The 24307-nt window shown below is 59.6% G+C and overlaps 1 protein-coding gene across 2 annotated transcripts; it reads right to left on the bottom strand.

Moving 5' to 3' along the window:
- Window positions 1-87: 87 nt before the first annotated feature.
- On the bottom strand, window positions 88-23076 carry BRPF1 (bromodomain and PHD finger containing 1). 2 transcript variants are annotated; one of them, XM_073350798.1, is made up of 14 exons: window positions 22910-23076; window positions 21898-22506; window positions 19454-20413; window positions 15060-15216; window positions 13808-13939; window positions 13181-13327; window positions 11923-12235; window positions 9593-9895; window positions 4780-5067; window positions 4539-4686; window positions 3666-3802; window positions 3455-3573; window positions 1214-1368; window positions 88-1037 (listed from the first exon to the last, which is right to left on the bottom strand). In XM_073350798.1, the coding sequence occupies exons 2-14, from the start codon at window positions 22494-22496 to the stop codon at window positions 854-856; spliced, it is 3642 nt and encodes a 1213-aa protein (XP_073206899.1). In that variant the 5' UTR covers window positions 22497-22506; window positions 22910-23076; the 3' UTR covers window positions 88-853. The 2 variants fall into 2 exon arrangements, with proteins under 2 accessions (XP_073206899.1, XP_073206900.1); XM_073350799.1 differs by having other exon boundaries at window positions 13199-13327.
- Window positions 23077-24307: the final 1231 nt, after the last annotated feature.

Below are 24307 nucleotides of genomic sequence, written 5' to 3'. Positions count from 1 at the left end.
ACGTGCCCTACCTAAGCCCCGCCCATTAGCACTGCCCAGGCCCCGCCCCAGGGACCCCTGGGCGGACCACGCCCCCCCGCCCGCAGCACCAGGCCCACACCGGGGTCCCCAGAGACGGTTTATTTTCTAAGAATCAATAGATTTTCTTCCTTCCAAATAAATACAAACGAGCGTCCGACCGCGGCGGGGAGGAGACGCGAGTCCAGTGGGGGCGGGCAGGGCGCAGCCGATCCCAAGAGCTCCCGTATCAAAGTGTGCGAGTAAGAAGGTTACAAAGAGACGGCCCAGGCCACGCAGGCGGGAAGGGCCCGGATAGGAAGCGCTGTTTAGTACCAAAATGCTTCCCCCAAGACACTGAAACGGGCTACAAATGAGAATAATTTAAATTCTCCATCCTGTACAGTATTTACAGTGCCCCTGCGGGCATGGGAACTTCACCCACTGGAGGTGTGCTCAGTGAGCGAGGCACCAGCCCCAGGCAGCCGGGCCTCGCCCCTGGGAATGTGAAATTCGAGACCGAGCAGGGCCCGGCAGGGCAGCACAGTAGGAGGGGAGGCTCTAGCAGCGCCAGCTGGAAAAGAGGGAGGATACAGAGGGCACTGCTGGGCCCTGCCTTCTGCAGCAGGCTACAGCTCTGCCTGCTTCCGCTCTAACACACTCACTCCTGCGCTGCAAGCGCCAGGTGCTCAGCCACAGCTGCTTTCAGGAGCACGCTCTCTGTCCCAGTGACTAGGGCAAGCCCCTGCTCCTGTGCAGACCAGCTGCACTAAGTGCCCAGGACTGAGAGCCCTGTTTGCCCTGAGACTGAGAAGCCATGAGCAGAGCCAGTGGATCAACGAGGGAGCAGCTGGTGTCAGTCGCTCTCGCTGGAGTCACTGCTCTGTTCGCCTTGCACCTTGTTGCGATGCTGCATGGCACGGTGGTAGGCGATCTGCACAGACTTGCGGATGTTTGACTTGCGGCCCTCCAGCATCTTCTCCTTATCCAGGTCCTGGTTCACACCCAGTGGCACAAGCTTGGTCCGGGGCAGCCACTGCCTGGAGGAAAGGACATCACACCTCATTTGAGGCTTCCCATCATCTGCATACCCCACCCCCTCCCTGGTGGAGTTCACTGACTTGCCCTCACCACCACCCCCAGCAGGCCATGCTCTGTCTTGCTGGGGGGCACAGAGCTGGCACACATCAGGAGAAAGCCCTGGCCCGGCCCTTACCAGGTGCGCTTGTTGTCAAAGAAGAGGACGAGGTAGAGATGCTCTCGTGCTTCCTGAGTCATCTGCTCTCCCAGCTTCAGCACCTCCAAGGGAGGCACTGGAATGGGGACGCCATGATGGAACATACCCTCCCGTGGCATCTTCGGATCAATGATCTGCCAAACCAGCAGGGAGACAAAGGTGAGATCCCAGGGAAGGGGCAGGAGGGGGAGCATAGAAGCCCTCACCAGCCCCACTAAGACACTGAGGAAAGCCTTTCCTGGGGGGTATAAAGACAGAATCAGGATTGGAACAAGCAAAGTGTTGCCCGGCCCCTAATAATCCGCTCTTGCACCCCCGCTCCCTCCCCCCGGCTCAGCTCTTGGCAGCAGTATCCCTTGGAACCCCACCCAGCAGGACTTGGTTTGAACAGTTCACTCTTAAGTCTTGTGCTTAGGACCCAAAGGCCCCGTGTCAGTGATTGCACTGGAAAGCGGCTGGCTGACACCAGCTCCCTGAGCGCCATGTCGGTCACCGTGACAACCCGAAGCAAAGGGGCTGCAGGTGTGTGCAAAGAGGCAACACCACAACCAGTTCAGGCTAAGTCACAGGGGCTCTCTCCAGCTCACATCCCCACTTCAGAAACAGTCTTAGCTCATGCTTGTGTTTGCAATTCCTTGCCTTCCGCGATGGGCCTCTGGCATCACTGACAAGACAGCAGCTAGGCAGCTGGTGTGCAGAGAGCACTGCCTGCCATGCTGACCAACAGACTCATTGTTTCCTTCTGTCGTCTCTGCTCTTCGGTTTAGACTGCGAGCTGACTGGGGCAGGCTCTGTGCATACAGCACCTAGCACAGCACAGGCCTGGTCTGTAACTGGGGCTCCAAGGCAATGCCCCAATACTAACAAACCAATTGTCTTGAGAGCCTCAGGGAAGAAGAGCCTCCAGCTCTCCAGGGGCTGCGCCTACCACTGGACTCACAAGTGAAGCCGTATTGGAGACCCTAGAGCCCGCAGCTCAGCCTCCCGTCACCTTGGGGACCAGATCTGCAGGGACAGGGGTATTTCCACGCTCAGAGCTCAGGCTGGAGAACCTCCCTCTGAGGTTTGATTGCTAGATTTTAAGGCCAGAAGGAACTTTATAATCTGAGCACCTGCATAACACAGGCCAGAGAGCGCCACCCAGTGATGCCTGCACTGAGACCCACCACTGGGGCTGACTAAAGCAGGACTAGTTAAGAACTGAGGAACAGCTGGGGCCAGGATCACTAGCCAAGGGAGCCAGCCAGCAGGCCACACTCTAAAGGGATTCACATATGATCATCAGTAGGACTGTGCTGGGTCAGACCAATGGTCCAGCTAGCCCAGTGTCCTGGCTCTGGCAGTGGCCAGGTGCTGTAGAGGGAATGAACAGAACGGGGCAGTTATCGAATGATCCATCCCGTCGCCCACGCCCAGCTTCTGGCAGTCAGAAGTTTAGGGACACCCACAGCCCGGGCTTGTGTCCCTGCCCACCCTAGCTAACAGCCGTTGCTGGGCTGTCCCCCATGAACTTGTATCGTTCTTTTTTTGAGCCCAGTCATACTTTTCTTCACATCCCCTGGCAACGCGTGCCACGCGAGAAGTACTCCTGCCTAACCATGTTATGTGAAGGGGCAAATGCTGCTTCCCTGTTCACCCGCCCCACCAGTCACGATTTTACAGGCCTCTCTCCCATCCCCCCAGTCCTCTCATTTCCCAGCTGAACAGCCCCCGTCTTCTTGCTCTCTCCTCATACGGAAGCCGTTCCATGCCCCTAGTGAAGACCATGCATAAGTGTTCTCTCTGGGAGGCCGGGGGCAGAGGAGACCTGAGGCCACCCCCAGATCTCAGTATAAGACCCAAGAACAGGGGTACCCCACAGGATTTGCACACTGGAGCAAATGGCAGATGTGCTTTAGCCCTAATTGTTATGGGAAACAGCAAGCCCCTTAATTCCCCCACTAGTCACAGGGCTCAGGGAGACTAGCCTACTATTGGCACAAGAGCAGCAAGCCTCCAGCCGGACTGGCCCAAGGATGGCAGTGACATGGGGTGCAGATCATTTGGGTGCAAAGGGAGGGGATTCCCAGAGTTCTGGCCCATCCAGTAAGAGTGTCAGCTCGTTGGCCACAGAGAGTCCATCCAGTCCCTCACTATGAGCCAGGCAAAGGTTCTGCCAGGCCCCGGATCCTGCAGGGGGAGCAAAAGGAGAGACGAGGACACGCAGCCTGCTGTACCCACCAGTGCTGGGTACGATGGGTACCCCCGGCACTTAGCCCACACCAGGTCCAAGGCATCCAGAGAGGAGTCTTCATCTTCCGACAACCACCCGGCTCCACGCCCAATGCTCTTCCGCACCACTGCGCCAAAGAAAAGGGGGGAAGAATTAGCACCGATGCTTCCAGACAGTGACAGGAGCTGGAGGCTGCTGGCCGAGGCCCAAGATACTCACTGCTGTGACCCACCCCTCGCCCAGCACCAACAGAGTACGACTCGTTTTCCGTTCCAGAAGTATCCTCACTGCTGTCCTCTGGGAAGTTCACACGGGAGAAGGAGGGCTTCCCTCTGCCCTGCTTCGAGGGCGTCGTGCTGTGGGAAGGCAGGGGAGCAGTCCTGTTACTAGGCGCCACATTACCCTTCCAGGCACTGCGTGCGTGCGTGTTTGTGTGGTGGGAAGGGACCTTAGGACACCCACGCTTTGGGGAGGAGGCCAGCTAGTGCCCTCAGGAATAGAGCCCACAGCGCTCGGCAGAAGAACTGCCCACAATAGTGTCCTGAGATATGGGGCTCTCCAGGTGCCTTTGAAAGGGGGAGTCAGTGGTTAAGTGAGAAGGGTTCCCCCAGATGGCATGGGCCCCCCCCACTTAGCCTGGGTCTTCACTCCAGGGCAGGCCTGGGGTCCCTCTATCCACAGAGAGGAAGGAACTGGCACAATCCACCCCGTCCATGCTGGCCTCCAGCAGACACACGTGCGGGAGCAGCCTCTGTGCAGGTCTCTGGTTCGGGCTCTCCGGCCGTGGCCTCACCAAGAGGGCTGTTTGACAGCTACCCGCAGGGCAGGGCAGGGCTGAGCGCTGGCAGACTTATAGCTTGCCAGGCCCAACGAGTCTCAGCGTCTGGGCCTTCTGCCCCTCGGCAGGCGTGGCTTTGGGCGCTGCATGTGACAGGAAGGGGCAGCGGTGGCGGGTGCTGCAGCCTTGAAAGGGTCACTGCTCAGGGGCTTTACGAGCAGGCTGTCGGCCCCACTCCTGGCACAGCCGCTGGGACGGAGCCCCTGGCTGGCCTAGTGCCGGGGCCAGCCGGAGCAGAGCCGCCGGCGCGGTACCTGGTGCGGTCCGAGGCAGCGCTGCTGCTGCTACTGCTGCTGGACTCCGAGTCAGAGCTGCTCCGCGGAAGGCTGCAGTCGTTCCGGTAAACCAGGAAGCTCTTTTTAACCGGCTGGCTCCCGCCACTGAAGCCATTGGCTGACAGGTCTGCAGCAGAGCCAGGTGAGGGACAGCGTAAGTCACACACACGGATCCAGCACAGCCCCCGCCGACCCACGCTGCTGCCGCGGCCACACTCACCAAGGGGAGGCTCTTCGGTGGATTTATCGCTGTCACTCTCTGAGCTGGAACTTGGCCGTGGGCTCCTCCCTCTTTTCCGCTGGCGCTGCGACCCCTCCATTACTGGAAGCTGGGGGGGACCTACTGGGCTACTCCCATGCCCTGCAGCTAGCTGACTGTCCCGGTTCTTGGGTGGGCGTCCGGGGCGTTTTGGGGGCCCTGCGGTTTTGGGGTTCTTTTTGGAGAAGAGCACAGAAGTCCTCCGGCCGACCTCATGCGCTGGGGTGGAGGAAGAGTTGGGGCCCAGACCTGGAAGATGAGGAAGAAGAGAGAGGATGAGAGAAAGCATGTTCAGAAGCTGGGCAGCAGGCTCCACCACCCTGCCCCACTCCCAGCTCCCCAAGGGAGCTCTGGAGATCTGCCCCCACAGCTCCCACCGCCTCCGGTGAGGCCCTCGGGCAGCAGTGTGCACAAGCACGAGGGGAGAGCTGTGGGGAGCCCAGAGCTAGCACAAGAGGCTTCCGATCAGCAGCAGAGCTTCATAAGGAAGGGAAAGTCCCATGCCTTGTCCCATCCTGCGGGAGCCTTGCTCCTGGGCCTTGCCACCACTGCCCTCACATCACCAAACCGGGGCAGTTAGTGGAGTTGCTGAGACTCCTCACCGGAGGGGATCTCTGGAGAAGACTCCACCCTAGCAGGTGCAGCCACTCCCTCATGTTCAGAGACGCCAAATTCAACGAAAGGAAGCAAGATGAGCAGCAACAGCATCTCCCGAATTCCTCAGGCTCCAGCTGGGAGCTGCCCAGCCCTGCTGCACCCCTGAAAAGCTACTGACATCTGAAGTGCTTGTGAAAAAGCTTGCACTTCCTTGTGCTAAAGGCCCAGCAAGCCTGCAGCAGGAAAGTCGTGCAGCCCCCCAGGGGCCCGGACTCCCACTGGGCCCCATGCCCACAGTCAATTCATGGCCTGTGGTTATTTCTGAAAGGGACTGGTTTGAAGGATGGAATTTCTGCCATGCTCTCAAGGCAGCCAGGCCCAAAGCCTCCTTCCTCGTGTGCACCAGGGAAGGGGGAGCTTGTAGCTGGTCAGTGGCTCAGCCCCTAGCTCTTGGTTGCTGCATTGTCCTCCAGGAAGCCTAGCTGACCAGCCAACACTGCTGGCTCCCATCCACCTCTGACTCCGTCCTCTGCAGCCTGGCTCCAAGGCACAACGCAGGGAGCATGCCCTGTCAGCCAATTAACTGCCTCTTGGGGGAAAGCTGCCAAACAAGTGGCAGCTGCAGGCAGGTCCTGGCACAGCTAGGAGACAGGAAATGAAATGCTGGGCACCTGGTGCAGCAAAAAGGGAATCCTGGATTGGAAAATGCCCAACTCTACACTCTGGAGTTGGCAGCTGTTCCATCTGAGACGAACAGGACAGGTCATGCCTGCCAAAGCTATTGATCCCAGCTTTCCTGACCTTCCTGGGTCACGCTCACGCATGGCCCTGCTAAGGAGTGCCAATATGTGAGGTGTGGTAACCCTGCCCTGGCACTAGCCCCTGCAAACAGCAGCACAGAATGCTGCCCTGGGGCGGGCCGGCCAAGGAGGGGGGCACGAGCTGGGAGGGGGCTCGGGACTCACCCGAAGAGGCAGTTGGAAAGAGCTATAGTGGAAGGAGGAGGATGCAGAAGCTGGAGTGGGTGGAGCTGGGGAAGAAGGTAGGGGATCAGATAACAGAAGAACTGGGAAGTGAGAAGGAGGAAAGCAGGAAAAGAGGAAAGTCAGACCTGGCTCTGGGACCAGACACTCAGAGAGGGAAGTGGAGGGAAAACATCTACAGATGTGCAGCAGAGAGCATCAAGGCAATCTACCCGGTTAAAACAGGACAGGCTCCAAAGACAGTTTAAACCAGATCCTGCAAAGGGTAAGCGAGACATCCCCTGCCCCCAAAGAGCCTGAAGCATGTGACCAGAGATTGACCGTTGTCAGATTCAGCAGGGAGAGGGGAGTGTTGACCTGGGAATGTGCCCTGGGGATTGGAGACCTGAGAGCCTGTCACCTGAGCCGGGAGGAGGAAGGGGAGGTAACACCTCTGCCCAGGAATGTGAAGACAGGCTGCAGGAGAGAGCCTGCTGGGGGGGGGGGGTTGTTTAGTTTCAGTTTGGGGCTGGGTGGAGGAACGCAGGGAACCCCAGGGCTGGGGTCTAAGCTCCCTGCTCCCCCAGAAGGACTTGACTGAGGGGTCCTGGTTGTACCCACAAGCTCTGGTTTGGACTGTGTTCCTGTTGTCCAATAAACCTTCTGTTTTACTGGCTGGCTGAGAGTCTCAGTGAATCCCAGGAAGAGGGGTGCAGGGCCTGGACTCCCCCACACTCCGTGACACCGTCTAGTGACACAATACAGGTCAAAGGGGCCCAGTGCCCAGGTGAAGGCCCCAAGTGAAGAAACCCGCTTGGGGACAAACTGGGTGCAAAGGGACAGCCTCAGGAGCAGCCACCCCAAGGAGAGGCAAAGAACAGGCCAGCGAGAGCAGAGATGCACTGCCAGCCCAGGAGAGGAAAAGCTGCCCAGGCTGCCGGAGAGCGATCTCTGTTGCTGACAGCACGGCTTTGGACCTAGCTGGGCAGCGTGGCCAAGGCCCCATGGATCCTGAGCAGGGATCCTAGAGATGGCCGTTCTAAGCATCATGCCTTGGCCACGACTGTCCAAATTTCAGCTCCTGCTGCCTGTAGGGCTTTCCCGTCTCACTTCTCAACATGTCAAAGGAGCCCTTGTCTTGGTTTGCTCCACCTCCCCTCCCAGTTAGCCCAGCCGGGTCAGCCCACTCCTCTCAGCAGGTTCCTGTCCCCGCCCACACCCCGCCTCTCCTCCTCAAGGGCCCAGCCCGACCCCCATCCAGAGCCCCACCCCCACCTAGGCTTCCCCCTGCCCCCATACAGGCTCTCCTGGCCCCACCACCACCTGGGCTCCTGCCCTGCCCCCATCTGGGCTCTCCTCCCAGTTAGCCCAGCCAGGTCAGCTCACTCCTCCCAGCAGGTCCCCATCCCCTCCAGCTCTAGCGCCCCCGCCACGCGACTTCACCCCACCCTGGGCTCTCCCGGCCCCTCCCCCACCCGGGCTCCTGCCCTGTCCCCATCCAGCCTCTCCTCCCCAGGGGCCCAGCCGGACCCCCATCCAGAGCCCAACCCCCACTTGGGCTTCCCCCTGCCCCATCCAGGCTCTCCCGGCCCCACCCGGGCTCCCACTCTGCCCCCATCTGGGCTCTCCTCCCAGTTAGCCCAGCTGGTTCAGCCCACTCCTCCCAGCAGGCCCCCTGCCCCCATCCGGCCTCTCCTCCCCAGGGACCCAGCCCGATCCCCATCCAGTGCCCTGCCCCCATCCAGGCTCTCCTCCGCAGGGGTCCTGCCCCTACCTGAGCTCCTGCCCTATCCTCGTCTGGGCTCTCCTCGCAGTTAACCCAGGCAAGTTGGGTCACTGCAGGGAACTGGCCAAAGGGTTCCATCAGCCTACAGGACAGGCCCCAGGTGGAGCAACGGGTAGTGATCAATGGCTCCATGTCTAGTTGGCAGCCGGTATCAAGCGGAGTGCCCCAAGGGTCGGTCCTTGGGCCGGTTTTGTTCAATATCTTCATTAATGATCTGGAGGATGGTGTGGATTGCACCCTCAGCAAGTTTGCAGATGACATTAAACTGGGAGGAGAGGTAGATACGCTGGAGGGGAGGGATAGGATACAGAGGGACCTAGACAAATTAGAGGATTGGGCTAAAGGAAATCTGATGAAGTTCAACAAGGACAAGTGCAGAGTCCTGCACTCAGGATGGAAGAATCCCATGCACCGCTACAGACTAGGGACCGAATGGCTAGGCAGCAGTTCTGCAGAAAAGGACCTAGGGGTGACAGTGGACGAGAAGCTGGATATGAGTCAACAGTGTGCCCTTGTTGCCAAGAAGGCCAATGACATTTTGGGCTGTATAACTAGGGGCATTGCCAGCAGATCGAGGGACGTGATCGTTCCCCTCTATTCGACATCGGTGAGGCCTCGTCTGGAGTACCGTGTCCAATTTTGGGCCCCATACTACAAGAAGGATGTGGAAAAATTGGAAAGTGTCCAGCGGAGGGCAACAAAAATGATTAGGGGACTGGAACACATGACTTATGAGGAGAGGCTGAGGGAACTGGGGATGTTTAGTCTTCAGAAGAGAAGAAGGAGGGGGGATTTGATAGCTGCTTTCAACTACCTGAAAGGGGGTTCCAAAGAGGATGGATCTAGCTGTTCTCAGTGGTAGCGGATGACAGGACAAGGAGTAATGGTCTCAAGTTGCAGTGGGGGAGGTTTAGGTTGGATATTAGGAAAAACTTTTTCACTAGGAAGGTGGTGAAACACTGGAATGCGTTACCTAGGGAGGTGGTGGAATCTCCTTCCTTAGAAGTTTTTAAGGTCAGGCTTGACAAAGCCCTGGCTGGGATGATTTAGTTGGGGATTGGCCCTGCTTTGAGCAGGGGGTTGGACTAGATGACCTCCTGAGGTCCCTTCCAACCCTGATATTCTATGATTCTATGATCTTTCCCTCCCAGAAAACTGGAAAAAACAGCATCTCTAGTTGGTTCCCAATCCCCTTGGGAGGGGCCCCGCTGCAAGGAGGAGCTCCCAGCCATCTTCAGGGACACTAATGAGGAACCAAGGAAGGAGCAGGACCTCCCCCCACCCCAGCCTCTGCTCTGGGAGGGAAGGTCCATGGCTGCTGATTCTGCATCCTCCACCCTTCTCATGCCCTGCCCAGATGTGGGGTTACGCCAAGCCCCTGGGCATAATGTGCTGTGCCAGAGCGTCAATACCACCTCCCAGCCAGTACCTTTGCCAGTTTCCTGGCTGCTGCTCTCCTCTGCAGCGCTGTCGGTCTGCATGTCCTTCTCACAGGGGTGGTGGGCCTGCAGAATCCCCCTGGCGGAGGGGCCGTGTCTGTCCAGCACATCCCGTGGGTAAGCCAACTTCCGGCGCAGGACTGTGATCTCCTTCTTGATCATCTTGGCACGGCGGGAGCGCCCGATGCTCTGCTTCCCAGCATTGACCTCATCCAAGTGCTCCAGCAAGATCTTAAGCTGCTCCTCCAAGGGCAGGTGTTTCTGGTTCTCTGACAGCAACAGCCGCACCTCCTCTGTGGGCACAAAGAGGGGCAGATAGGTGAGAGAAGCCAGGTAGGTCTTTGGAATTCCCTTCCTCCTGGACAGGGGACATGGCAATCCAGAGGGGATTAACCCACGGGCACTGAACAGTCACCTGAAGGGGCCCAAGAGATGAGCTCCTTGGGAATGGAGGAGCCGAACAGGCTTAGCCTCAGAAATGCACAGAGAATAATCCACATCATGCTGAATGGGCCAAGGGACTGGCAAGAATAAGACAGGGGTTTGCAACTGGATAAAGCAGCACAAGAATCAATTCATTCGGGGGTGTCCTGGAACAGGGAGAGAAGGGTCGTTCCCCCACCACCACCCCCAGCTCTGGGGAGACCCCACTTCCTGGGCCCTGTGCTCAGCTCCAGGCCCCTCAATTCCTCCAGCAGCCCAGACTGCAGGGACAGGGCCAGCCCTGCGGGTGGGTGGTCCAGGCGGTGGCCCAGGGCGGCCCACCAAAGGGGGTGCCGTGCAGGGTTTGCCCAATTCCTACCTGACCTGCTGAGAGCTAGCTGGGCTAACAGAGGCAGCAGACAGGAAGGTGAAGCAGCTCTGGAGAGGGGGGGAGGGACCCGAGCTTCAGGGGGTAGCTGGACGAAAAGCTGAGCGAGAGAACTCCTCCAGAGCCGGGGTGACCATCCTCCCCCAGGCCCCACTGCTCCTGTCCCCCCCTCCCATTCCTCCCCAGAGCTCCTGGTCACTCTGGACTGGGCATATCCTCCTGTCTGCTGTGTGCGGGGGACTGATATCAGGGTGTTCCCCCTCCCCACACCTGTGTACCTGGTCTCTACTGACCTGGGATGATGGGACGGGGGAATCGGTGTGATCTGCTGCCTCTATGGGTCCCAGTAGCAGCTGCTTGGGTCTGAACAGACCTTCAGGCACCTGACCCTGAGTGCTTTCTTAAAGAGATAGCGTGCTCGCCATGCAATCAGCACACACATGGTCTTTCACACACTCCCCTCAACACATACACCTCACAGCACAGTCCTGATATCAGGAGCTGCTGCTCTTTTGCCCTTTCCTTACACAGCCTGCAGGGAAAGTGACCTGGATGCAGGGAGCCCGGATGTCGCTCCTTGCTCCCCCCACACAGCTCCTGTCACTGCATCCAGATCAGTTTTCCCATGTGGGGGCAGAAGGGGGATGCAGAGGCTAGGGGCACAGGAGGGGGGCAGAGGTTGAGGTGAAGAGGGCACAGTGCAGGGGTTAGGGGTTCAGGAGGGGAGTGCAGGGGTTGGGGTCAAGGGGGCACAGTGCAGGGATTAGGGGCACAGGAGGGGCCAGGGGTTGGGATGAAGGGGACACAGTGCAGGGGTTGGGGTGAAGGGAGGGTGGGGAGCCCATGGGGGCCAAGGGCAATGGGGGGGACCCACAGGGACCAGGGTCACCAAAATGCAAGTTCACCCAGGGTGCCATGTTCCCTAAGGCCGGCCCTGTGCAGGGGCGTGGGGATGGCCCTGATAAGGGCAGTGCCCTCCATTCTGCACCCTCACTGCTCTGCTGGAGGGAGCTGAGAGGGGAGCAGTGACTGAAGGGAAGAGTCTGGCTCGGAGGCACACAACAGCAGCTTGCCAGAGGCCCCTGCATGGCACAATATGCACGACGTCACCCTCGAATCCTTAGCACAAGACCACAAAAACCAGATTCTCTTGTTGCAGGCTGACCCTGCGCACCAACAGCACCATGGGGCAAGCCAGGAAGCCCGTCTCCATCTGGGCAAGCGTGTCACAGCTGCCAACCAGCAAAATGCACCTGACCCTTGGGGTCCAGAACTGACCTGGGACTGGCCCTGTCTCTTTGGGGAAAGGGCATGTGGGCTGGCTAGGAGACATAAGAGGATGTGGCAGAGACTGCGGGGGGAGGATGGGGGCACTAGATTATGCGCTGAGGAGGGGGGACAATCTTGCCCTGGCCTCCAATGATCTAACAGAAATTCTCAGCTGTGACTTCCACGGGTGACCCTCCTGCATGCAGCCTTTGCACCCTCGGACGGGGTGTCAGTACCCACCCTCCTCCGTGTCTCGGTGCAGCGCTTCGTCCACAGGGATGCAGTGTGGAAAGTGCATGCCTGTCTCAAAATCAATGCCCATCTTCTCCGCTTGCCGGCGAGCCTGGCGCAGCACAGCTCCCCCCTGCTCTCGCAGCCGGACAGCTGCACGGTAAAAGATTGTGTCCTTGGCATTGTATTTCAAGCAATTGCTGACAATCAGGTTGAAATCTTCCTCAAAGTCATCAAAGTTCAGGTAACGATAGGCCTCCAGGTTCTGCTTCATGGTATAGAAATCCATTGGCTTCTTGATGTGATCTAGATAGTCTGGGACCTGCACAGGGAGAACAGTCAGATCTGAGCCTGGAAGTCATACCTCAGAACTACCTGCTCCAAGAAAACAGCTGTTAGAAGAATCCAGTCCTGGTGCTTTGCCCCAAATGGCGTTGCATACCCTGCAAACACTGCCCGCTCTGTGTAGACACAGGGAACGGCAATACCCCGGCATGACCAGACTGGGGCTAGACAAGCGGCCCTGCATGCTGCAGCCCAACCCAATGCTGGGAGTAATACAATTAGAGGTATTTCAGAGGTGCCATTGCACACCGCACAGCCCTAGCCCTCTCCTCCAGCCGGTGGCAAGCAGGAATCCGGCCCCGGCTCTGGAATTCCCCAGGGCATGGCAGAGGCTTGCTTTAATTCCAGATGGGTTGGAGGGGGTGGAATTTCATAGCCCAGTTACACAGGGCTCCAAGACATACAAACACACAGAAAATTGGCAAGAATGGGGCAGCGGGTGCAGGCAGGCACAGTGCAACCCTCTCCCGAGCCCCTGGCAGGACAAGGCCGAGAATGGCAGAGCTGACAGACTCCGACAGTGTTTTCTGCTGCACCCGCTCGGGAGAAGCCTGAGACCAAACTCATTTCATGTCTATGCCTAGACAGAGTGCTTCCAAGGGAACGGATGGGAGCGTGCTGAGGGTCCCACTGCACCTTGCCTTTCCAAGCAAGGAGACCCGCTTGCCTGGCCTGGCTTGGCCCACCGTGCACACAGAGAGACAGTTGACACACAAGAGGAAGACGGACCATTAATCTCTCTGCCAGTCCCTGCTCGATGCTACAGTCACAGCTGTGCTCAGCTCAGCTGCCCATGTCCCCACTTAGCTAACTGCCCCGGGCTGCCCGCTAGCTGTCTGGAGAGCACCATTTGCTGCCCTTGGCATGGGCAGACGGGGTTGAGTTCGAGCGAAGTAGAAATCTGGGGGGAGGGGGTTCTTACTTCGTAGATTTCTGTTACCTCAGACAGAGGGACCGGCTCGCTGAAGATGTTGCCCGTATCCTTCTCCTGGAGCTGCTCGAGAGTCCTGCGGAGGAGGATGAGGAAGGGGGTCAGCTGCATCTCCAGCGCCACCTGCTGGATTTTAATCTGAAACACAAGAACAGGGCGGGACTGAGCCTTTTGCCTCCTTGACCATGCTACAGCCAGCCAGGACAGCTACTGCCCTTGGGACGCAGACAAGGCTCACAGGGCGAGATCTGGACTTCAGAGAGATCCGCTTTGTAGCAAAGAGGAGCCATTTCCCAGCTGCTTCAAGAGGCCAGCCTCCCCGCGTGCTGGCTGCAGGCGGGGTACTCTGACTGGAGAAACAGGCTCTGACTCAGCCTGTCGATGCCAGTGAAAAGCAGAGATGCAGGGACTGCACCTGCACTTCCCAAAGCCCCACCCCCGTTCAGACCCTGCTGGGGCAGGGCACCGTGTGGGCACAGACAGGAGAACCAGCCAGTACCCACAGGGGGATCCTGCGCTCCTCTCCCTCCCCACACTCTATGGGCTCGCCCCACAGCTCCTGCAGGATGGGCCTGTGCGGTCACCCCCAAGCTCCCGGGAGGGACACACAATGGTTACCGTCTCTCTCTTGAGCTTCTCCCGTTTGCGTATCAGCTCCACCAGCAGGCGCGCACGCTCTAGGTCATGGCGAAGGCGCTGCCATGATTTCAGCTGCTCCTTCAGGGCCCAATTCTTATCCTCTGTCTCCCTCTGCAGGAACATCAGAGACCATGAGATGGAGGGAAGCAGCTCCCTGTGGCAGTGTGCGGGCACTCTTTCCCCCGTGAAGAGGGAGGGGCCTGACCTATCTTTATTTTAAAAAACCTGCCTACATTTTCAGAAGTGACTTGTGATTCTGGGTGCCCGGCACACCCAAAAATGGGTTGATTTCCAGCCAGTGCCAAGCCCCTGCGGTGTCTCCAGTTGGGCAGTCGCTTCTGAAAATGCAGGCTCCTCGTCCCTGAGGTTAGAGAGACCCTTCCCAGCACTGACCCCGCGCAGCACGGCCTGCCAAGTATGCAGATAGAAAAGCTGGCGTCAGCTGCTCAGAGCTCTGCTAAAGGACAGCGGAGCAAAGCTGGTAACACTCCGGCCAGTTTCGCTGCTGGGGCAGCAGGGAAATGGTGAATTTCACTCTGCTGGGGATAGCTAGGGGCAGGCAGTGGAGCTGCTCTCTGGGAGCAGCCCACAAACCTGAGAAGGAGCAGAGTAGGGGAGACCTCTGCCCCATCCCAGCACCCAGGGTGCCGGAGAAGAGGTAGGGTAAGAGACGCCCACGAGCCAGGAGGCTCTAAAGTGGTGAGCAGGGAGCAGAAACCCCCTGCTCCTTTCCAGAAACCAGAGGCACCCACTAGCGACAGACTGACGCAGATGGTAGGAACAAGAAGGGCCCAGAGCCAGAACTCTGGTAGGACCCCTGCATCAGGAATGGGGGACTGTGTTTTTCCTCAGGACACTGCCATGGACCTCACTAGTAGGTCCCCCACTCTCAGCTGGCCTCTGGCTAGCACTCTCTAGTAGGTTTTTCCAACCCCTGCCAGCTGGAGATGGGCAGGAGAGACCAAGCCAGCAAGACACACTCTTTGCATCCCTCCCCACGGTGAGCTTTGGAAGGTCATTGCCTGGCAAGTCTAGGATGCTGAACAGAGTAGAGAAAGGGGAAGCAGCTGTGGTGCGGAGCTGGGACTGCCCTTTCCTCCCAAGGACAGGTCGGGCCATTCTCCGGCATGGCTCTGAAATTGCAGGCATCACGTACAGGAAATGCTTCGGCCCCAAGGCCCTGGGATGCACAAAGCACACAGGGCATCAGTGCCCAGAGCCCACCCCGTACCTGGTCACAGTTCCTTTGTGACTGCAAGTGTGTCTGCAGCCGGCGCAGCAGAGGCACCCCATTGCGGGACTGTCTCTTCAGTGTCCAGTAGCTGTGAAGTCTCTGCATGAACTGGCTCTTCCTCGGGATGGTTAAACGGTTAGTGATCTTACTGAGCCTGGGGAGGAGAGGGAAAGCACGTACATGATCAGCCAAGTGAGCCCTGCCACTACCAAACCAGGCCCAGCAAGAGGGGCCTAGTCACACAAGCCAAACACCAGAGACCCAGCTCAGGGTTGGCTGGGGAGTTTCCTGCAAGGCAGCAGTCCAGCTGAGAAGGGCATGGGACAGACAGGCTTCTCTGCGGGACTGTGCTCCATGGCATTCTGGGGGACAGTTATCATCCTTCCTCCTGCACACCAGTCTGGCAGGCGGGGCTGGGAGCTCTGCACAGGGGTGTCGCAGACAGGATGGGCCTTCGCAGGCCTCTGTGAAAATTACAATTATTATGTGCACGGTCGTAGCGCCCACATCCTGGGTCTGGGCCCCGTTGCTGGGCGCTGCACACACAGCGAAGGTCCCTGCCCTGGAGGGCTCCCAACACACAATCCGTGTGCGTAAGAGGAGGAAAGGGGGGATCACGGGGCTACAGGGTTAGCACCAGGCCCAGCTGAGTGACAGGGCCCAGGGACTCCAGGGACATGGGTTTCTGTTGTCAGTCACCAGCTGAGGGGCCATCACTGGCCAGCCTCAGGGCCCTGTTTCTTGTGGGGCTCGCTGCAGGGCGGGGCTTGAGGAGGGCTGTGCAGGCAGCAGCCATGTGGCCTGGGACGTTGACCCAGCCATGGGGGCCTACAGGAAAATCTTAGTCCAGCAGTTCTCAAACACATAGTCTATGGGAGTCTGCCAGACACCTGGCGCTGACTCTCCTCAGTACTGCACATGTGTTCCCAGTGCTTATTTCCCACCTGGGCATCCATCAGGCTCATGACAGCAGTGGCTAAGGAGCTAGCAAGAGCCAGGTGCTGTACAAAGTCCAGCACAGAGCCACCCTGAAGAGCTTACGGTCTAACGAGACCAGAAAGACCCAGGGCGGGGGAAGGCGTCGAACGCCAGCTGAGTGACCAGTGTGGTGGCAGCAAACAGCATGCTAGGGCCATCACTTTTGGGGGGCGGTGTTAGAAGGAGATCAGCTAAATGGAAAGGAAAGGGAAAAGAGGGACAGAGGAGAAGAAGGGGAGAGTGAAGGGCCAGTGTGGCGTAAAGCTGAGGTGAAGAGACTGGGGAGGGTTGGCGCAAACAGACAATCCGCACAGTCCAGTCCTCTAGACACCCAGAGTCCCTGCTTTGGCTACTCCTGCAGCTCCGCAGCTGGAGCCTCTGGCTGACTCTGGTCTGTGGGGAGCTGGGGGCTGGGCAAGGGGTGGAAGGTGCCCCTAACAGACCCTCTGTTTAGATGTGATCCATTCTTCCCCGTGTGCCACATGCATTTCTGAGGGAGCAGGGGAGGGCAGCCCTGTTAGATACTTGTTGCCACAGTTTGCACAGTAATAGCCAGCATTTTCACACACAGTTTCTCAGAAACAGGAGGGCCCCAGGTCAGAGCAATCACTTCTCCATGTGCTCCACTGCGACATAGTGACAGCAGCAAGCACACACGCAGGCTGGCAGGGAGTCAAACAGGAGTCAAATCACCAAAAGGAGAGACTGCAGGCCCAGAATCAACCAGGAGAAAGGCAGTGAGCCAGCCTAGTCGGCAAAAGGCCACAACCCCAAGCCATCAGCTCAGGAACAGAGATCTCTCCCTGCACAATACACCACAGCACTGTCTCTGAGCAGTCTACACCCATGTGAACCAAACCCCACCACTTCTGCCTATCCATCCCCCAGCCAACAGGGACCCAACACAGCCTCAGAGATCTACTATCAGCCTGAAAGAGAGAGTTGGAGTCTAGCCACAGGATGTGCTCCAAGGAGGAAGTAGACTCAGTAAATATTCAGTCCTATCAGGCATCCAGCGTGCTAGGATTTCACATGGTCACTGTCCAGGCCCTAGTTCATCCCTTCTCCCCATATCACAACACAAGAACAAAGAGGCATTTAATTAAACGGAAGATGGCAGACCGCATGAACTGGCTCTTCCTCAGGATGGTTAAATGGTTAGTGATCTTACTGAGCCTGGGGAGGGAGGGAAAGCATGTACATGATCAGCCAAGTGAGCCCTGCCAAGCCCAGCAAGAGGTGCCTAGCCACACAAGCCAAACACCAGAGACCCAGCTCAGGGTTGGCTGGGGAGTTTCCTGCAAGGCAGCAGTCCAGCCGAGAAGGGCATGGGACAGACAGGCTTCTCTGCAGGACTGTGCTGCATGATATTCTGACCTCAAACCCAATAAGAGGAAACACTTTATTCACACAACATGTAGTTAGTCTGTGGAACTCTCTGTCACATGATCTCACTGAGGTCAAGAACTTCAAGGCTTAAGCCAGTTTCTAACTATTAGAGACCAGGATAAGGTCTAACAAGGAGGGGCAGATCATCCCTAGCGTGGGGTTCTCCTTCCTCTGAAGCTTCTGGGGCTGGTCATGGTCAGATACAGAAGACTGGATTAGATAGACCCTGGGTCTGATCCAGTCTGGCAATTGCTATCTCCTTGCAAAGCCCCACTGCTCTGCTGGTTACCAGCCCTTCATCCTCTTACCCAGCTCACTTAGCAAGGCCACTGTACAACTGGCATGCTCCCTGTCCTGCTTGGAGGGTAAACTGCAGGTCATGAGACAGCTAACAGGAGGTGAGAAACACCATGAGGACACCACAGATCCTGAGATTAGATGACCCTTGTGGTCCTGGCTAACCTTATGGGTCTGTGGAGCACAGGGGGTTTCCTAGTTCCCACAACTTCTAGTTGTGCTCCAGAGGAGAGCAGGTACCACTACAGGCTGGGAGACGGGGCTGGTTAACAGCCAGCAGAAAGCATAAAGTTAGTGCCTTTCCTGGGACCCTCACATGGTATCCCAGCAGCCAGCTCCATTCTGCACAGACTTCTTCAGCAGGATGGCCTTGGCCCTAACAAAGAGCTGAAAGAGCAGTAGGGCCAAGGGGAGAAATACAAGTCAGATAAATTAACAGTACCCCCTTTCTTCTACAATGGTTTGTTCCAAAGTCCCTGAGGTTAACATAACAGGAAGGGAACCCTGGGAACCCCCAGCTGCTTCCTGCTGTTAGACTAAGAGAAGCCCCCTCCTGCTCCTGCCCCAGCCACACAGAGGAGAAGAGGTCAACTTGGACGGAGGAAACTGGCAGCAAGCCCCGGAGTCACACTGCTTGCCAGATCCACCAGCAAAGCCACCGAGCACCGCGAACACGGAACGAAATAAACAGAGCTTGGAGGGGCTAATGACAGGGACACAGACTGTCTGGACAGGCGGGCCGTACCTGTGGGGGGCACGCAGGGCCCCGAGGCAAGGGGCCATACTGGGGGGAGGACAGGGGACGCAGGACCCCAAGGCAAGGGGCTGTCTGGACAGAGGGGAGAGTGCTGGGAGCCGTACCTGTGGGGGGCATGCAGGGCCCCAAGGCAAGGGGCCATACTGGGGGGGGGCCCAGGACCCCGAGGCAAGGGGCTGTCTGGACAGAGGGCAGAGTGCTGGGAGCCATACCTGTGAGGTGGGATGCAGGGCCCCAAGGCAAGGGGCCGTACTGGGGGGGGCCCAAGACCCCGAGGGAAGGGGCTGTCTGGACAGAGGGCAGAGTGCTGGGAGCTGTACCTGTGAGGTGGGATGCAGGGCCCCAAGGCAAGGGGCCGTACGTGGGGGGGCCCAAGACCCTGAGGCAAGGGGCTGTCTGGACAGAGGGCAGAGTGCTGGGAGCCGTACCTGTGGGGCGGGATGCAGGGCCCCAAGGCAAGGGGCCGTACTGGGGGGCCCAGGACCCCGAGGCAAGGGGCTGTCTGGACAGAGGGCAGAGTGCTGGGAGCTGTACCTGTGAGGTGGGATGCAGGGCCCCAAGGCAAGGGGCCGTACTGGGGGGGGCCCAGGACCCCGAGGCAAGGGGCTGTCTGGACAGAGGGCAGAGTGCTAGGAGCCGTACCTGTGGGGTGGGATGCAGGGCCCCAAGGCAAGGGGCCGTACGTGGGGGGGCCCAGGACCCCGAGGCAAGGGGCTGTCTGGACAGAGGGCAGAGTGCGGGGAGCCGTACCTGTGAGGTGGGATGCAGGGCCCCAAGGCAAGGGGCCGTACCTGTGGGAGGCACGCAGGGCCCAGAGGCAAGGGGCTGTCTGGACAGAGGGCAGAGTGCTGGGAGCTGTACCTGTGAGGTGGGATGCAGGGCCCCAAGGCAAGGGGCCGTACTGGGGGGGGGCCCAGGACCCCGAGGCAAGGGGCTGTCTGGACAGAGGGCAGAGTGCTGGGAGCTGTACCTGTGGGGTGGGATGCAGGGCACTGACACCACAGGTGCTGCCGCTCGCTTTTCTGCCAGGATCTTCCTTGCCTTCTTCATTTTGATTCTGGATTTGGCCTTTGCCTTCTTCACCTTCTCTGAGCTCCAGCCTTTGCCCTCCTCCTCCTCCTCCTCGTCCTCCTCCTCCCCTTCGCTGTGGGAGAGGGCAGGCAGCCTGCGCACAGAGCCGGGTGGCGTGTGGATGTCACAGTAGGCAGTTTTGCGTACACTGAAGGAGGTGCCGTTTGCTCCCGTCTCCCGGACGGGCTCCATTTTCATGTAGAGTCCAGCCTGCTGGGCACAGGTGACATGGAAGGCAGTGTAGCAGTTGGCTTTATGGCACTGGATGCAAGCCCCAGAGCCACGCTGCTTGCAGATGTAGCAGGTCAGCTTCCACCGGGCAGGTGGGATGTGTTCAATGCTGTCTATGGGCTCCAGGAACACAGTGTTGGCAAAGCAAACCTCTGGGATCCAGAGGGCACAGACCACATGTGCCCAGCGCCCATCATCTGTCTGCTTGAAAGCACCACCCTTGTTCGGGCACAGAGCACAGTCCACTGCCCTGGAGGGGGACTGGAGACACCTTCTGCAGAGCCACTGGCCCTCGGGGATGTAGGGCACCCCATAGCACTCCTGATGGACAGCCAGGTTGCACATGTCACAGAAGAGGATGACATTGCTGTTCTGACACTCTCCATCATTGCAGATGCAGCAGACTGCATCCTCATCAACCAGGGCATTGGGGTCCCCCTTGTTGTGACTCTCAAAGTAGGACTCCTTCTCCAGCCGGTCCATTAAGTACTCAAAGATCTCCTGGGGAATGGGACTCACACCCTCTGTCTTCCGTCGGTCATTCATGATATCCAGCCAGATATAATCTTCCTCGTCCATGTCATACTCCACCTCCTCATCCAGCTCCTCTGCTGACTTTTCAATGTACCTGAGAGGCACATAGAGAGGGAATGAGTGACTGGGAGGGACCAAGAGCTAGTCCAGCCTAACCTTCCAAAGGGACGAGAGGGGGAGATTTTACCACCAGGGCCACAAAGCAGCAATGAGCCAGAAAGAAAAAGGAAGGGGAAGGAACCCACTGAAATGAGAGTTGTTGCCGCACGCCCCTTTTCTCAGTTACTGAGCAGAACTGCAGTATGCTGGTGCGGCCAGCACAACACAGCAAGCACACTGCACCAAACAATGCTCCTGCTTGGCAACTGATGAAGCTTGGGGTGTCTCACGAAGACAAGGCAATCAAACGGAACATGGTAAAAACCCCCAAGCAAGTTCCCATGTGTTCCGGGGCCATTTGACCTAACAATGCTGAATTCTGTGGAGAGAAGGCATAGAGCACAGTTTGGGTTTGTCATGAAAAGGGACCGAATACTCTCTTTCCCTCCCAATTGGGGGATTTGGTTTTTGGAGGAAGGGCTTGACCTTCTGGTTTCCTATTCCAGCAGCTAAGGGCAGCACTGACCTCGCCATTATCCTCACCCCCTCCCAAACAGCCACCCCGATGAGGCACAGGACTTGGAGATCTCTAGTACAGGGATCAGAAATTCAATAACGCTGGCCTCACATTCCAGAGACAGAACAGCAAAGTTCAGCTAAATGGTCCCCATTAGTCTGCAGACAAGTGGGGTAGTTCAGCTATTCTCATGGGCTGGCTGCCACATCAAGTCCCACTTGGAATCTCTTCTTCACGCACATAAGAGGAGAAACTTGTATTGTGTTTTAAACACTTACATTCTGGAGCAAATTCTGCAGCCAGTTACACGGAGCAGAACAGTGGAAGACACAGGGTACGTCTACACTGCGGCAACACACAGCAGCTGGCCTGGGTCATCTGACTCGGGCTGTGAGACAGTAAAATTGCAGTGTAGACCTTTGGCTTGGGCAGGAGCTAGGCCTCTGAGACCTGCAAGGGGGGAGGGTCCCAAAGCCTGAACGTTTACACTGCAATTTGCTAGCCCCCAGTCCAAGTCCGGTGACATGGCCCAGTCACGGGTATTTTACTGAAGTGCCGACGTACTCTCAGGAACCATCAGGCTCCCGTTCCTCCACCTGCTATGGGACTGTACCAGTGAGAAGGGATTTGATAACAAGAGAGGTTTTGGCAGCCAGACAAGAAGTGGGAACCGAGTCTCCAGCTTACAGACCCCAGTCCAGGGCTAACGGAACACCACAAAGGGGAGCAAAAGAAAAAGTCCCTGGAGCCTGAAACAACAGTGCAGCAGGATCTGTAGGATTCGCCTCCCCAGACAGGCACCAGAGAGGCCCAGAGAAGGATCAGACAAGTACCATCTACACAGCGCCTGGACAAAGTACTAGTAAATAGAATATGGGGAACAATCCTGCCCCAGCCCCTGGGGGACAGCTTAGATGAAACCTAGCAGGGAGTCCCCCCGCCCTCCAACATGCAGATGGTACCTGTAGTAAGAAGTGGGGCGAGGTGGTGCATCAGGGGTGTCCTGCTCCAGCTCCCGGTACACCACCTCTGGGAGCTTGGGGGTGGTGCCTGCAGAGGCACTGTGGTGATGGTGGTGGTTGGAATCCTTGCGCTTCTCCTTGTTCTTGTGCTTGCCAGCTTTAGGGGTGGTGGCCGGGGTCTCGGTGTTCTCCTTGTTGCTCCCATTCTCCGGCAGCTCCTCAGGAGCCTCCTCATCCTCTGACACTACATCCAGGTTGTCAAAGATGCTGATGCGGTGCACGCGTCCGTGCAAGTCCACTTCCACCATGCGCTGGGCCTGGGCGTAGGTCATCACTTCACGGCCCGGTGACTGCGAGGTCTCCGAAGCGCTGGGGGACTGCTTGTTGGCGGCGCGGGCCTGGCGCCCCTTCTTCTTGTGTTTGCGGATGGGAGTATGCTGGGGTGGAGGGGGGTTGTCATGGTCATAGTGGTAAAGATGGTACTCGATGCCGCTGTAGCTCTTGTAGATCTTGCGGCAGGTGCCCACGGGGCACTCGTAGGGGGGCTTGGTTGCCCGCAGATTGTGGCAGAATGTCTTCACGTCAAAGTCCACCCCCATGGCGTCACCTCTACAAGGGAGAGGGGTGCGAGACAGGCATGGGGTGCTGTCACGTGCCCTCGCCCCCCAGCGCTCTCACTACCCGCCCTGCCCCCTCCCTCATCCCCTGCGGGCTCGCCCCCGGTGCCCCCCGCCACTCTCCCGCCCCCCGGTGCCCCCCACGCCCCGGGCTCGTCCCCCGCCCCACGGTGCCCCCCCGCGCCCCCCGGGCTCGCCCCCCCCGCCCCGGGCTCGCCCCCCACGCCCCGGGCTCGTCCCCCACGCCCCGGGCTCGTCCCCCGCCCCACGGTGCCCCCCCCGCCCCGGGCTCGCCCCCCCCCCGCCCCACGGGCTCGCCCCCCCCCGCCCCACGGGCTCGCCCCCCGGTGTCCCCGCCCCGGGGCTCCCGCGCGGGGCAGCGGCCTGGGACGCACCGGCCGCCCGGAGGCCGCGCTCAGCGGCGGAGCCCGGTCGCGGCGGGCGGGGGCGGCGGGGCCATGGCGGCGGCGGGGCCGGGCCGGGCCCGGAACAATGGAGGCTCCGGCGGCTCCTGGCGCGGGGCGGCCCCGCTGGGTAAAGCGCCTCGCGGCCCTTAGCAACCGCACTTTCGCCACGGCCGGGCGGGACAGCGGGCGGGCCGGGCGAGGCCGCGCCGGGCCGGGCGGGACAGCGGGGCCGGGCCTGGCTGGCGGGCCGGGGCGGGCCGCGCCCTACAGCGCCCCCCGGAGCCGGGCCGCGCCGGGCCGGGCGAGGCGAATCTGCGGCCGGGAATCACTGGCGGCTCCGGCCCAGCCAATGAGCGCGGGGGGCGCCGGACGCCTGGGTTCTCTCGCTGCTGGCGGTTCGAGGAGCAGGCCCCGCCCCCCCCGCGGCCAGCTCGGGATAGGCCCCGCTGGGGGGGGTCGGCGGGGGGCTGTGGGGGATGCAGGGAGGGCTGTGGGGGGTCGGAAGGGGGGATGGGGGGCTGTGGGGGATGGGGAGGAGAATGCAGGGAGGGCTGTGGGGGGTCGGCGGGGGGCTGTGGGGGATGGGGAGGGGAATGCAGGGAGGGCTGTGGGGGGTCGGCAGGGGGGATGGGGGGCTGTGGGGGGTCGGCGGGGGGCTGTGGGTAATGCAGGGAGGGCTGTGGGGGGTCGGCAGGGGGGATGGGGGGCTGTGGGGGATGGGGAGGGGAATGCAGGGAGGGCTGTGGGGGGTCGGATGGGGGGCTGTGGGGGATGCAGGGAGGGCTGTGGGGGTCGGCGGGGGGGATGGGGAGGGGAATGCAGGGAGGGCTGTGGGGGGTCGGAAGGGGGGATGGGGGGCTGTGGGGGATGGGGAGGAGAATGCAGGGAGGGCTGTGGGGGGTCGGCGGGGGGCTGTGGGGGATGGGGAGGGGAATGCAGGGAGGGCTGTGGGGGGTCGGCAGGGGGGATGGGGGGCTGTGGGGGGTCGGCGGGGGGCTGTGGGTAATGCAGGGAGGGCTGTGGGGGGTCGGAAGGGGGGATGGGGGGCTGTGGGGGATGGGGAGGGGAATGCAGGGAGGGCTGTGGGGGGTCGGAAGGGGGGATGGGGGGCTGTGGGGGATGGGGAGGAGAATGCAGGGAGGGCTGTGGGGGGTCGGCGGGGGGCTGTGGGGGATGGGGAGGGGAATGCAGGGAGGGCTGTGGGGGGTCGGCAGGGGGGATGGGGGGCTGTGGGGGGTCGGCGGGGGGCTGTGGGTAATGCAGGGAGGGCTGTGGGGGGTCGGAAGGGGGGATGGGGGGCTGTGGGGGATGGGGAGGAGAATGCAGGGAGGGCTGTGGGGGGTCGGCAGGGGGGATGGGGGGCTGTGGGGGATGCAGGGAGGGCTG

The sequence above is a fragment of the Lepidochelys kempii genome, chromosome 7 (assembly GCF_965140265.1).
Source record: "Lepidochelys kempii isolate rLepKem1 chromosome 7, rLepKem1.hap2, whole genome shotgun sequence".
In the NCBI taxonomy this organism is placed as follows: Eukaryota; Metazoa; Chordata; order Testudines; family Cheloniidae; genus Lepidochelys; species Lepidochelys kempii.
This window is presented reverse-complemented; position numbering and strand designations above follow the sequence as displayed.